We start from the raw sequence: 15,142 nt of genomic DNA on the forward strand, positions 1-15,142 counted from the left end.
TTAGATCAAGAGTTTTTAGGTGTGCCAGTCAGACTGCAGCCTCATTAGTGTCTGCGTGACTTCCTTCAGGATGCAGAAGGTTGCACATTGCTCTTCTGAGCACAGCTGCGGCACGCATTAGAAAATAGTGAGATAGATCAATATCCAGAAGGAAGGTTTCACCTTTTTTTGAATTGAAGAATGTCAGGAAAACATTTTAAGTAATGTATGAGTCCAGGAATCAGAATATGTCACAGCAGATGGATAGTTTGCCTGTCTGCCATTCACAGTCATGGCTGTCAGGAGTGATTCTTGTGTTGTCTCATGAAGAAACTCCGTCTGAGCCTTTTTTCTTCCTAGCAGCTGTGGATGAGTACCACTGAGCATGCAGAGATTGGATGTGGCTGAAGAAAACCATGAAAACCTTGCGCTCCTTAAAAAAAACTTTCTGCTTCTGTCAGTGCCTTCTGCTTCTGAGCGTTTGCAGACTCAGGTTAACTGCACAGCTCTTATTTTCTATTGTCTATTATTCCCATTGGAATAATTATCCTACTAAATAATCTTCCAGCACCCATAATCTTCACTTAGATAACAGTTTTGTGTAAGCCAGTGGCCTTATTTTAATTTTCTCCTTTCAAATTAAATACAAAATATGTGTGAAAGCTGTTCAAAGGGAGGTAAAACTGCACTCTAGGTGTTGGGCAACAAAGTTGCCAAGACAGTCAGCTCTGGGGGTCTTCAAAGGGATGGTTGTATCTGGTAAAATTCTGTATATCCTTGAGACTGCACAGTCAAGCAAGTTTCAAGTCCGGAAATGTATATTTAAGTGTATAAACTATATTTAGGCATGTATTTTCCCATTTGAAACTAGTAGTATAATATAGGCTGAGTATTATGTACCTTTATGGATATGGGTCCACATCAACAAGAACTTGTCTGTATTTTCGTGTGTAAACATGAATGTTCTTAAAAACTTCATCCTACTTAATTGCTGTTTCTATTTACATGGCCTTAAACCAAAGTGAGAGTATCCAAAAATGACAACAGTGTCACATTTATGAATGTATTATTGTTGTTTTTATTGCTTGTGTACTGTGGCTAGAAGCATTTCTCATATTTGTGTTACAAAGTCAGAACAAGACTTTATGCCTCATGGGCTCACATAGAATCATAGAATTATCTAGGTTGGAAAAGACCTAGAAGATCATCCAATCCAACCATCCACCTACCACCAATAACCCCACTAAACCATGTCTCTCAACACTATATCTAAACGTTTCTTGAACACCTCCAGGGACCATGACTTAACCACCTCCCTGGGCAGCCCATTCCAGTGCCTGACCACTCTTTCAGAAAAGTAGTGTTTCCTAATGTCCAGCCTAAATCTCCCCTGGTGCAACTTGAGGCCATTCCCCCTCGTCCTGTCACTAGTTACAAGAGAGAAGAGGCTGACCCCCAGCTCACTACAACCTCCCTTCAGGTAGTTATAGAGAATGATAAGGTCCCCCCCTGAGCCTCCTCTTCTCCAGACTGAACAATCCCAGCTTCCTCAGCTGCTCCTCATAAGGCCTGTGCTCCACACTCCTCACCAGCTTCGTCGCCCTCCTCTGAACACGACCCAGGGCCTCAATGTCTTTCTTGCAGTGAGGGGCCCAAAACTGGACACAGTACTCGAGGTGGGGCCTCACCAGTGCTGAGTACAGAGGGACAATGACTTCCCTACTCCTACTGGCAAGACTATTTCTGATACAAGCCAGGATGCCATTGGCCTTCTTGGACACCTGGGCACACTGCTGGCTCATGCTCAGCTGAGCATCGACTAATACCCCCAGGTCCGTTTCATCCACACAACCTTCCAGCCACTCTGCCCCAAGCCTGTAGCGCTGCCTGGGGTTGTTGTGGCCAAAGTGCAGGACCCGACACTTGGTCTTGTTGAACCTCATCCCACTGGCTTCAGCCCAGAGATCCAGCCTGTCCAGATCTCTCTGTAGGGCCTCTCTACCCCCAGGCAGATCGACACTTCCTGCCAGCTTGGTGTCATCTGCAAACTTACTGAGGGTGCTCTCAATACCCTCATCCAGGTCATCAGTAAAGCTATTGAAGAGGACAGGCCCCGGCACCGACCCCTGGGGAACACCACTCGTGAGTGGTCGCCAGCTGGATTTAACTCCATTCACCACCACTTTCTGGGCCTGGCCCTCCAGCCAGCTCCTTACCCAGCAAAGAGTGTACCTGTCCAAGCCACGGGCTGCCGGTTTCTCCAGGAGAATACTGTGGGAGACAAAGGCTTTGCTGAAGACTAGGTAGACCACATCAACAGCCTTTCCCTCATCCACCAGACAGGTCACTCAATCATAGAAGGAGATCAGGTTGGTCAAGCAGGACCTGCCCTTCACAAACCCATGCTGGCTGGGCCTGATCCCCTGGTTGTCCTGCAAATGCCGCGTGATCTCCCTCAGGACAATCTGCTCCGTAACCTTCCCTGGCACCGAGGTCAGGCTGACAGGCCTGTAGTTCCCCGGATCCTCCTTATGACCCTTCTTGTAGATGGGAGTCACACTGGCAAGTCTCAGTCTTCTGGGACCTCTCCAGTTGACCAGGAACGCCGATAGATGATGGAAAGCGGCTTGGCTATCTCCTCCGCAAGCTCCCTCAATACTCTCAGGTGGATCTCATCTGGCCCCATGGACTTGTGGCAGTCCAGGTGGAGTAGTAGGTCTCTGACTGTTTCCTCCTGAATCATGGGGGGGTTTGTTTCGCTCCCCATCTGAAACTTCCAGGTCAGAGAGTAGAGTGCTCTGAGGACAACTGGTCTGGCTTTTAAAGACAGATGTAAAAAAGGCATTGAGAACCTCAGCCTTTTCATTGTCCTCAGTGGCCACATTCCCAGCTGTGTCCAGTAAAGAAGGGAGATTCAATTTGGTCCTCCTCTTACTGTTAATATATTTGTAAAAGAGTTTCTTGTTCCCTTTAATCCCAGCAGCCAAGCTTAATTTGAGCTGGGCCTTTGCTTTTCTAATTTTCTCCCTGCACATCCTGACAACCTCTTTGTACTCTCTCCGAGTTGCCTGTCCCTTCTTCCACAGGAGGTAGATTCTCTTTTTCTCCTGGAGCCTCAGGAAAAGCTCCCTGTTCATCCATGCTGGGCTCCTTCCCTGCTGGCTCCTCTTGCGGCTCACAGGGACAGCCTGTTCCTGCGCCTTCAGGACTTCCTTCTTGAGGAGCAACCAGGCTTCCTGGACCCATTTACCCTCCAGGACCGAATCCCAAGGGACCCTCCCTACCACCCTCCTGAACAATTCAAAGTCTGCCCTCCGAAAGTCCAAGATAGCCGTTTTGCTGTCTCCTCTCATGGTTCCACCAAGAATTGAGAACTCCACCATTTCATGGTCGCTCTGACAAGACAGTCCCCAACTTCCACATCTCCCACCAGACCTTCCCTGTTTGTAAACAGCAGGTCTAGCAGGGCACCTCCCCTGGTAGGTTCTCTTACCAGCTGCAGAAGGAAGTTATCTTCCATACACTCTAGAAACCTCCTAGACTGCTTCTTCTGAGCCGTGTTGTATTCCCAGCATATATCAGGGAAGTTGAAGTCCGCCATGAGGACAAGGGCAGGCGATCGCGCAACTTCAGCCAGCTGTTCACAGAATGCCTCATCTGTCTCTTCATCCTGGTTAGGCGGTCTATAACAGACCCCACCAGGATGTCTGCCTTGTCAACATCTTATCATGAGAAAAGAGACAAGTGGATGCCAGGCACTAGCAGTAGGTGAAATACTAGAAGCAGCATAAGAGCTGCTCTGAATCCCTGTTTTACCATAAAGCTTTTTATTTTCTTTAAGCTTTGTCTTCTAGAATTGATTTATTATCTTCATTTTCATATTTTTTTTTTTTTACTGAGTGTAGCATGCACAATTATGGACAAAATCAAAATGAGGAAATGTGACATATCATCACATAATAAAAGCTGTTGGAAAGTCTGCTTCTTAATTTTAAGCAAATCTTTTCATTTTGGAGGGAAAGGAAAGAGATTCAATTTGGAGGGAAATGGAAGAGTTTAAATGTTTGAACCTAATTAATGGCTGAAGGAAGGTACTTTGAAATGGCCATACCAACATCTCTTGGAACACTCTAGTAACACATCTGTGAAAATTAAGTTAAAAGCTTCTGATTTCATTAGAATGGGACAACTATAAGAAACGAGGCCCAAAAGTGCTCTGAAAATGGCTGCAGTTCAGGTAAAAAGGCATCCAGAATGGATGGCAGGCGATTGAAGTGTCTGTGTAGCTCAAGGACTGTGGTTATTTTCCCCCTTTGACTGGCAAAGCCCTGACATTTTCATGTAACGCAAAACTGCATATTTGCTCCAGCAGTTTAGTTGAAGACAGTATGTAGAATGCAGAGGTTGTATAGAGTTCAATTTTTCTATGTGGTTCTTCTTTTTTTTTTTTTACTCAACCAGTGCTCCTTCAAACAGGGATTTCATCATTTCTGAAAATAGACATACTTAACCACGGAAATGCTAGAAAGATGTAGTGAGTAGTGAGTCAAGAAAGACAAATTTAGACTGGAGATATCTTACTTTTCTAATAGCAAGTTCAGAAAATTTGTGAGAATAATCTGGAAATGCTGATATTATTTACTAGAATTCTGTGCAACAAAACCATGTGGCTTCCAGAAGGGTTTGTTTCTCAAATAGAAATGAGTTTGATGAAACCCTTTTTCATAACTGGGAAAAGTTGGTCTTTGTTAGTGTTTTGAAAGGGCTTGACAAAGTTAGTGAAGGAGTTCCTCCGGCTTTAATTATCATGTTTTTTGTATGTTGTATCACACTACACCCTGAGGTTCAAGGGAGTTGTTTGGATGAAGTGACTGACTAGAAAGAGTTTATGTTCAATTTTGAGGTATTTTCTGCAATTGTGTTGTCTAAATATTGAAATACATGCCACTAGATTTTGGCAAACTTGGAAATGTGGTGATTCTTCACTCTTTGTGTTTCTTAAAATCTTATTTTATCAGCATTGTCTTCTGAAGTTTTATTCTAAAAATATTCAGTAGGCAGAAAGGTTTATCAAATACATAAAGTCAAAAGAATTATATACTCTATCAGTGATTTCAGTTCTTCTTGAGAAATCAAGTTTTAGTGTCTTTGGTACATACAGTTCTCCAGCCTTGAGTTCTTAGCTCCAGTGTCCACCTGAGAGAAAATGGAATTTCAAATGTCAAACAGTGATCATTTTCCTTCCATTAATCATCTTTATATCTCAAGGTAACATACTTTGTTGAGATTTCAAATGAAGTGGTAACAATAAGTTAATGCCTTTTTTTCATGCCAGGCATGGCTGAATTGATTATCAAGCCTGTGCTCAATGTGTTACTATTGATTATGAAAGTCACAATAACAGTGCCACCATACTTCCCCAACTGAGTAAGTGATTGAACCACCTTCTGAATGTGAAAACCTTAGAATAATGACAATAATAAATACTTCTTGTCTAGTGTGCAGTGGCACAGTGAATTGGATCATGTTAGGCTTCATCTACTGCCTAATGCAATGTAACAGCAGATAAAATAAATCAAATGGATGACACTCTATTAGACCTGAAAGATGATAGCTCTTGTAAAGCAATTGATGTGGGAATATGTCAATGCAGTACATTTCAGATGTTTATTGAAGTTTAGAATCTTTGAAAATGAACAAATGCATATTTTAAAGGCTATGAAACAAGTGACTACAAATACAGCAGTATGCTTATTACTGACAAAGCTTTTTCCTAAGACAGAAATCAGCTATGTTTTATGTTTATTTCTGTGCTTGATACTTTTTTTCCCCTGCAAGTGCATCTTAGAGGCATTGACTTGAACTTCAAAGCATACTGTTGTGAATCACTTCAGTTATTTTCATGGTAGCTAGACCCAGATTTTAGTTACAAAAGTCCAGTAGTGCCTTCTAGAGCTCATTTGTAAGTTCCAGTGAGTTAGGATTTAATAACATGATTTCAAGCAAATAGCATACAAAAATATTGCTTGCTTGTCTTCAGAATTGTAATGAAAAGTTGTGTTCATTGAGGTCAATTTTAAGGAAGGATTTAATTGATTTTTATTGCATATATCTGTTCATTTTGAATGCTTATTGCAGTCATTCTGTATGATTAATTACTTAATGAGACTTTAAAAAATTGATCTGCTAATTATTTTTCAATGAATAAGTGTGGAGTTTCTATAAGGGTTGTTAACAGTTAGGAAGACATACCCATTCTCTTTACCTAAAGCTGTGTTTTTTTTATTTCTATTTTGGATGCCTCAAGACAGAAAGCTCAACTCTCACTCAATTTGCAGAATTTTAAATATGTTTTTTATTTAATCATTGTGATGGAATTGTGAATCAAATTTTTCTTTTTGAAAGATAAGTAAAAGAATGATTTAACAGCAGCAATTTTTTTTTAAATATATATACATATTCACACACCTTTATTTGTAAAAATAACACTATCCTTCCCTGGATACAGTGTTTATTCAATGAAAATATAATGCATTTTCTTAAAGTTAACAAATAAATTGTTAAACTGGGTTAAAATTAAATGTAGTCTGTTAAAGATTTTGTCTTCTGGATCCGATTTTTGAGTGTTTTGAGCAGAATAACAAGCTGTGTTTATAAAGTGGGTATGCCACCATTCATTTCCAGATTAGTTCTCTGCAGATTTTAATTATGTACAACATTTTGAGTCTGATAGAATATTGTGAAGGACATTTGAATACCATCACTGTAGTTTTGATATTGTAATATATTTGGATTTCCTTCAAGTATAGTCTTTTGGAGTAAGGAGTTTTAGAGTTCTTAACACTTACTCTGCTGATTATTAAAATGCTTCTCAAATGCGTTATCCTGAATAATTGATATGTACTTACAATTTGAAACTAATGTTGCAGTTAATATCTGGAGAACAGAGTTAACATTAAATATGTTTGTTCTCTGATGTAGGTATTGCATGATAAAACCAGTAACCCCAAACTAGAACAAAAGTATAATTAACTTTTTTTTTCTGTGCAGCCCACCGTTTGTGAACGGGAGCTCTGTGTATTTGCTTTCCAAACATTAGGAGTAATGAATGAAGCTGCTGATGAAATTGCAACTGGAGCTCAGGTAGAATTATCTAATCCTTGTTACATGTCGTATACATAGTGTTCTCTGTCTCTTTTAAAATTTATTTTGACCTGTGCTCTTTGGTAAGTATTATTTGTTTGTGCAGTCTTATAGCTGTAAATACACTGTTCAGTGCATGACATTTTCAAATTTTACTAATGAGGTGCTTCCATTGTTTTTTTTCCATGTAATTAGAGTAGCCCTGTTTTCTTCTTCTGTTGCATTCAATTAGGTCACCTGGGTTGTTAATAAAGGCAGCCGTTGTCATCTGCAGATAATTCCCATTTATTTTCACCTAATGAGCCATTACTACTCACATGCAATTAATAAGCCACTTCCTGTTCATGGTGTTGGGATGTAGCTATCCACTGAGCATCTGTTGTTTTGATCAATTAAATAACAGTGGGAAAGTCCTTACTGATCTTGCTACATGGATTTTTTTTTTCTCTTCTCAAGGAATAGAAATTTAACATAGTCTTGCTTACTGACTCAAAGTTCAATTGTTAATTTATTTATAACCATGTAATTACTTAACTTTCATGATTTTATATGTGCCTTAAAATGAAGTTTTTTAAGCTGTATTTCCAAATCACCTTTTAAATTTAGTTCACAATAGTTACAGGGTTTCAGTAAATTCAAAAGTTAAAATGACCTTTGAAGATCTTATGGAAGAATGCATTCCTTTCTAATTATCTAAATATGTATCACTGACTGTCCCCTTTTGTAGTGAGCAACGTTTTTTGGAGGAGCAAGGATTCTGTTCATCTAGCTTAACTAGCACTAGTGAGCCTAGCCTCTGGAAATAAACTATGTGGCATAGTGCCAGAATACTGCCTTTAAGCGTTTCCTCAAAGGAAGAAATGTGGACCAGTGTACAGTAGCTTCTTCACTTGACAATATAACTGTAGGATCTAAATGTCAGCTCATCATAAAAGCAGAAAGGTGCACTGATGAAATCCCTCCTCTTCACCAGCCTGAAGTCCTCCAAAGACCTCAGTTATGTCATTCTGTGGAGCTGGAATTTTATTTTCTGAATGTACCACACTTACATGGTGTTTAAGTATTAACATCACTTCTCTTCAAATACAGCTGACAAGAGAAGTGGTTCTTGTTAACTCTCATGGTATGTTTTGGGAGATGTTACTGCAGACATATGCAGAGCTAGCACTGGATCTCTAGAGCACCTCTTCTACTTTTCCAAAGCGTGCTGAATTTTTTTCCAGCCATAGCAGTGCTTTAAAGAGGTAGAAGAAGCTTTTGTTGATTGTCTTATTGGTCCGCGGTGACTAAATTTTGCTGAGTCTCACTGTAGTGATAGCATCACATCCAGTGCACTACATCTGATCTGGCTGAGCTCTTTTTCCTATTTGCAGAAAGAATTCAGTACTTTTTAGGGTTTGATTCATCTCAGCTGTTTTTGACATTAGTTTAGGATGGTGTGAATCACAGCATAGACTATCAGCATGGTGGTTATTTCCTCCATGGATTATGAAGTGAGCCTAGTCTGACTAATGTATATTTCCAATATATTTCATCAGATGAATCTCCCTCCAGGTCTCCAAACCATTTTATGTAGTGAAAAACCCTAAATACATATTCCCATTATTGGAAATCACATTCTGATTTTTGTGCTGTGCTTCCAACTAGTCTCCTAAGGTAGACATTCCTATTTTGTCACTCCCAATATTCTGATGGTTTCTGGAAAACAAGAGATGATACTTTCTAAAACTGTCAAACCTGAACTCACCTTGCCTTGTTTTAGTCATGCTCTAAATGCCTGAAAGTTAAATGCCTTTGTTGGTTTTTTTTTTGTTAGTTTGGACTTCCTGTAAAGATTCTTGATGGAAAGTGGCAGTAAAAGACTGATGTAATAAGAGAGATTCGTCATCATTAAATGTAATTTTTTCCTCCTTGAAAATATTTAAATCCTTAGGTTCTTCAATACCCACTGTTAAGCAAGAGGAAGATTGTGCCTGGCTGTAGGAACATTTACTCAATCCACAGCACTTCCTATTACCAGGGAACACATACATACACATACTTGTATTATAACATTTGCTTTAGACTTATCTCCAGGTTTCAGCTACTGCGAGTTCCATCATCTCAAAACAATGATCTCAAAGGAAATCAGGGGATTAATTAGGCCTAATCTATGCAGAATTTCCCGAGGTTAAAGCAATCTGATGGTATCATGGTGGGAAAAAAACAGAAGTCAATAGTTGTTCTAATGAAGGCTTTAGGATGCTGTTCTAGTAAGAGCTGTGCCAATTTTAAGATAACGTTCCACTGTGCAAGTAATAAAGCAAGACTACTTTGGATTGCTGTGTTTGGGGACTAAGACAACTCTTCACTATTAATGTTTTGCAACTGAAAGTGAAGGAGTGCCTGTGAGAAGCAAGGTGTATGAACTCAGGCTCAGTTTTATGGTAACATATTTACACAGTTGCAGGCCTAGCTGTATAAGTACTCCCAGTCTCCTTTGCAAATGCTAATACAGATGCCCTATTTTGAATCATCCATCATGCTTGTAGCTATTATAAACTGGAAAGATATTAGAATAGCATAGAGAAATGAATGATTATTTAAATAACTTCATTTTTAAATATATGTGAGATATTTTAAAACGGATAGAGAAAATCATGCATGGTAAAGGAGTGGAGGAGGAGAATGGCAACAGTATGACTCACTGAAGCAGAGTTCCTTTTTCCTCTCTTAGTGATTCTTATTTTCATTCTTCTCTAAAGGGCCATCATTATTATTTCCTCCACATGATCAGATACAATGGGAGACATATAATAACTCCTTGAATGGCTTGAGCTGTGAGATGGGATCTGATCCATCTGGGATTGTGGGAGGAACTGGGGATGCCTACTAAGTGCGACTCATCTTGGCTTTTTGTTTCTTTCATGGAAAAGTCCATTTTTACAGAGGGATGTTTTCCGAAGTCCCAGAGAAACCAGGGGAAATGAGCCCATTTGCAGATACATTTTTATGTAGGAACTTTGAATTTCATTATGAGCTGTATTTAGGTTTCACAGCTGCCAGAAAGCCACTGCTTCTGTTTTGTGATTGCTGTGGTCTGTTTTTAACCTCTGAGTTACTAATTTTGAAACACACTTAAATCTGTTGCCAAATTTTGTATGTGCCTACATGCACATATGTGAACACATGCGTGTGTACACATTACACACATGATCTTACAGTGAAATCTTGGAAATAGATATTCAAAAGGATGTTACAATGAAGTATTACAGAAAGAAAAAAGGAAGAACTGGACTCCCAGTGGGAGTTGTGCAAATGACTTTTAAATCACAGCACTGCTCTGGATTTAGCAGAAGTAATGTTTACTAGCGTTTCTATGATTACACTGTTCAGAAGAACAGCAGGCAGTGGTGCAAATTCACAAACCCTTCCTCTTTCTTGAGCAGCATTTTTCATTGATGTCTACTACACAAGGCTACACAGATCCAGCATGACTTCATTTCCCCAAAGAATGAATTTAATCCAGGTATTAGCACATGAACAAAAGAGAAAGCAGGACTACAAGCAATGTATCTGCTACATTTAAGACTAGATACTAGTCTTTCTAATGTACCTGGAATAATATACCTGGTTAGGCCCAAAGCATTTGAGGTCAATGGAAAAATGCTAGTCTTAATTATTTCCTGAGGATAGCATGGTTTGGGTAATATAATTAGTAACAAAATAGGATATTTCTAGAATGTATAGAATAAAGCAGACTGGATAATAACAATATGGAATAATTTTTTTCCTTCATCTCTAGGTAGTTGATCTGTTAGTATCCATGTGTCGGTCTGCATTAGAGTCACCTAGGAAAGTTGTTATTTTTGAGCCATATCCTTCTGTAGTTGATCCTAATGATCCTCAGATGCTGGCCTTTAACCCCAGGGTAAGTAGTTATCTTTGATTATGTCATATTTTGGTTTTAATCATTCCTTAGGTTTCTAATCAAGCCTTATTCTGGAAGCTCCTTTACTAGAAAAGGTATAAGTCCAGCGTATAGCGTAAGCATATGACTGTTTTCAGAACTCTGTACTTTTTAAAAATTGTCTCTGAGACGGTGTTTGGAAATAAACTGTAAGTTTTATTTAAAGTTATGTTGAAGCCAAGAACTTCTTTTAAGATACGAATTGTAGATTTGAAATCGTCTTTTTTGGTGTGTTTCTCTCAATGTACGCATTGGACACAGAAAGACTTCTTTTAGGAGATGTAGACAACAGAGATTTTCAGTCTATCTCATAGTTCATAAAGTGGTTGTTATTGTCATCTCACTTTCCCATTGCAAACTGTTGTCCTTAAACTGAATTTGTCAGATGCTGGACATAAGAATGGTGTGGTACAACTGTCAAATTTAAAATTGTTTGCTCCTAAAGCTGCAAATGCTGCCTCTCAGGGAAGCCCTAGGAGAACTGTGAACCTATTGTAGATCATCTGAGCCTTCCTCAAGGGTGTAAATGGGAACTTTGTATATCCTATATGGGGATGCATTTCGCTTCCTGAACAAAGGCCAGCTAGCAGTGGTTCTTCCTCAGAGGAAGGAGTGATTATAATCTGTAGTGCCCAGGAAGGAAGAATTGCCTAAGAGGCTGATAAGGAAACAGCCTGGGCAGCTGGGCAGCACAGGGATGTAAAGCAGTGTAAAGATGGTGAAAGATCATCATAGAGTCACTGAGGCTGGAAAACGGAAAAGAACTCTAAGATGATCTAGTCCAATCATCAATTCTTCACAACCATGATGGGAGAGGAGCAGAGAGGGTCCAAGCAGCATGGCCCCCTCTGTCTCCTCCCAGCTTCTTGCCAGCGTGAACGAGGTGGAAGACCCTGGGTAGGAGTTGGCAAGACCCAAAGATAAGCGAAGCTACAGTGAGGTTCCCAAAGGTGATGTGGCCTGTGGAGCTGATGAAGTACACAGCATCAAGCTCATCCACTCAGAAAAGGTGGAGCTCTCTGCTGGTTGTTCCTAGGCAGAGGATAGGTGAAGGTCAGAGTGAGGCACAGCAGAGCAGAGGGACAGCTGAACAACCTCTGATGTTTTGTAGAGCTGTTAGCAAAGTAAATACATCTGCTTATTTAGCGTTTTATTTAGCAGTTGTTTGTTAATTGCATACTTAATAGTAGCACTTAATCTGAATAACTTGCAGAGCCTGTATGTAGCTACAAATATTTCTTTAAAAAGTGACCAAATCTTTTAAGTGAGTTACACTGTTGTATGTTTGAGATTCTAGCGAAATTCAGAAAATAGGCGTCATGGTAATATTTTTTTCCTGGAATGAAAGAGAAAGTCTGTGTTTGAATAAGGTGGAAAGAAACTTAAAAAAATATATATGGAAGGATTGGTTTGCTGAACATTCTTCCTAACTTTGATTTTATACAGACTCAAAAATTTGAGAGTTTTGTACAACTAAAGACCAATGGTCTTTTAATGTATTTTCTTATTTTATTTTACATCAGAAGAAGAATTATGACCGAGTCATGAAAGCGTTGGATAGTATAACTTCTATTAGAGAGATGACACAGGTGAGTTTAAAAATGTTTACGTAAAGTAACAGCTATTTCTAGAGCTAGGAGGATGCTTATATGAGACCTGTGATGGGTGGAGAAGGTGATAGGATCAGTCCTTTCTTGTAGGGCTAAAATGTGTGCTAAAAATATCAAACTATAGTATCCATGATGTCAATGACATTAAAGTGATGAAGTAGAATTCAAGTCTTTTGAAGTTTGAAGGAGAGATAACAGTGGATTGGGACTTTTTAACAAGATAATCACCAACTGCTGCGTTTCTGGGAATATCAAACTGTCTCTCTTTGTTTCCAAAGCAAAAGAAATTGATTTTGTGAGGGTGCTTTGAATTTTAGCTTTATTTCTGTTACAACTAAACGCTTGTTCAGCTAAGTGTGGTTGGGGACTAGGAAGACTGGGTTTCTTGGGATCACTTCTGTATGATTTCTCAATATTCACAAGTGGGACAGAATCTGATAGCTGTTCTTATATTTACAGTAACAGTTCATTTCTCAAACAGACCCTCTTATTATAACTACTTAATGAAATCTCTCACGTACATCTTGTTTTTTCCAACTGTTATAAAAATGTAATCTCACAAGATTTTATAAATCATATTTTGTATGTATTTGTAAAGCACTTTGGGAGCATAGGATACAGAATGAGGTATAGAAAGCAGTAAAACACATTGAAAATAACAAGTGAGGTATTTTTGTTTCTTTATGTAGTATCTCCTAAAATAACCAACATTTCATTTTTTTCAACATTAAAATAATTATTGGACTGAAGTTTTTTAAATGAGTACTTTGCACTGTGATGGAAATCAAGAAATGTCTTCGGAGGAAATATAAGCTTGTAACAGTGTTTTACTTTAACAGCTTATACCATGAAACATCCAAAAAAATGTGGATTAACTTGGGGTTTTATGGTATTTTGAGAAACTTGATTTTGTGATGTCCCAATCCAATTTCTTAATCCAATAGCTGAACATTAGTGCATGTCTTCTGCTGTTGTCCCTGAGATCACTGATGTTTTTTATAATATACTCATTTGTGCTAATTATATGCTTATTATTTTACTCCAGGGAAAATTATTGCTTTATTAATTCTTCTTGTTGTCAAAACACATTTATAACTGTATAATGCTAAATGTCACTAAAGCTGTGATTTAAGCCTAATAACGAGTCCCATGTATTCATTTTAATAGATGAAGTCACAGGCGATGTAACATATAAAATTTAACTTTATGATTTCAACCAGCATAAAGAATGTAATTACTGTTTTCTAGGCACCTTACTTGGAAATAAAGAAGCAGATGGATAAACAAGACCCACTTGCACATCCTCTTCTGCAATGGTATAAAATTGACTCAGATGGCATGATAATTATTGAATTACCAAGATGAATGAATAGTCGCTTCACCAGCTTAATTTGCTATAAGCTCACCCTAAGAATTAATGCCAGATTTAAGATTTGCAACTGCTTTGTTCCTGAACTGTTTCTGGATCTCACCTGCAGTGTCTGAAAACAGTGGAAAGACTCTAGCTTATTTTACTGCTTCAGATCTGATTTTGTAACCAAGATTTAGTCTGCTTTCATCTGATAGGTAGAAAAGCCTGCAGCCTCGTGCTTTGCTGTGGCTATGCATTATATTTTTTGAGGGAAAGTTCTGCTTGTTTGTTATATCTAATACATATAACTTTTTCTTCTTTTAGGGTTATTTCTAGTAACAGATCGCATATTGTGAAGCTACCAGTGAATAGGGTAAGTGTCTGTGGGTTCTATTTTCTCATTTCTCATGGCTCATGTTAACATAAATGAGAGTCCTTCTGGCCAAATGTAGGTGTCCATGCTTAAACCAGTCTCATGGACTCCATTAATAGACAGTGGAGAGAAACAGGCAGTTTTGGTTTATGACTGATAGAATCATATTTGGAATATCTAAAACAGGTCAAACAAATTATGGTCAGAAAAGCCTATTTGAGATGAGTAGCTCAAATACAAATGTCTACCTTGCAGTCATCTGAGATTGGATGAGAACTTCACTATTTTTGTTACCATTTAGAGTATTATGATTGCCATTTAGAATAACAGATACAGAACTGTATGAAAAGCAGTGCAGACAAACCACATTCACCAGAAGAACCACATATGATCGTACTGTAAAAATAACATAGCTCTGAAATTTTAGAGGGCTGGTGCTGAGATTCATTTCTGAGTATCTGTGGCTCTGATCCTCTGATTAAGGGTGTAGTAATCTGCAGCCTTTCAAATCTGAACCTTAACACAAAGCCAGTTCTGATCAAAATACCATGAGAAATTGTTCAATTTAATTACTTTACTAGAGACATATTAGGCTGAAATCTGTTTCAGAAACTTCCATATGTTTCATAAGCCAAAGACTGTTATTATGTTTCATTTCAGATAAAAGCTATGGTAATGAGACCAATTTCAACTTAGTTCTTGGTATATAAATGTAGTTGTATACTGTGCAAAAAAAA

The 15,142-nt window shown here is 38.5% G+C and overlaps 1 protein-coding gene across 2 annotated transcripts in view; it reads left to right on the forward strand.

The window, feature by feature from the left end:
• The window catches only part of PARP8 (poly(ADP-ribose) polymerase family member 8), a 120,728-nt gene that overhangs the window by 92,862 nt on the left and 12,724 nt on the right, over positions 1 to 15,142 (forward strand). For both annotated transcript variants that reach the window (XM_021379983.1, XM_021379982.1), the window contains exons 15-19: positions 7,030 to 7,122; positions 10,907 to 11,032; positions 12,595 to 12,660; positions 13,930 to 13,997; positions 14,357 to 14,405. In XM_021379983.1, coding sequence (XP_021235658.1) covers positions 7,030 to 7,122; positions 10,907 to 11,032; positions 12,595 to 12,660; positions 13,930 to 13,997; positions 14,357 to 14,405 — 402 coding nt within the window. The remainder of the gene's footprint in view (positions 1 to 7,029; positions 7,123 to 10,906; positions 11,033 to 12,594; positions 12,661 to 13,929; positions 13,998 to 14,356; positions 14,406 to 15,142) is intronic.

Source organism: Numida meleagris, chromosome Z (assembly GCF_002078875.1).
Source record: "Numida meleagris isolate 19003 breed g44 Domestic line chromosome Z, NumMel1.0, whole genome shotgun sequence".
Classification (NCBI taxonomy): Eukaryota; Metazoa; Chordata; class Aves; order Galliformes; family Numididae; genus Numida; species Numida meleagris.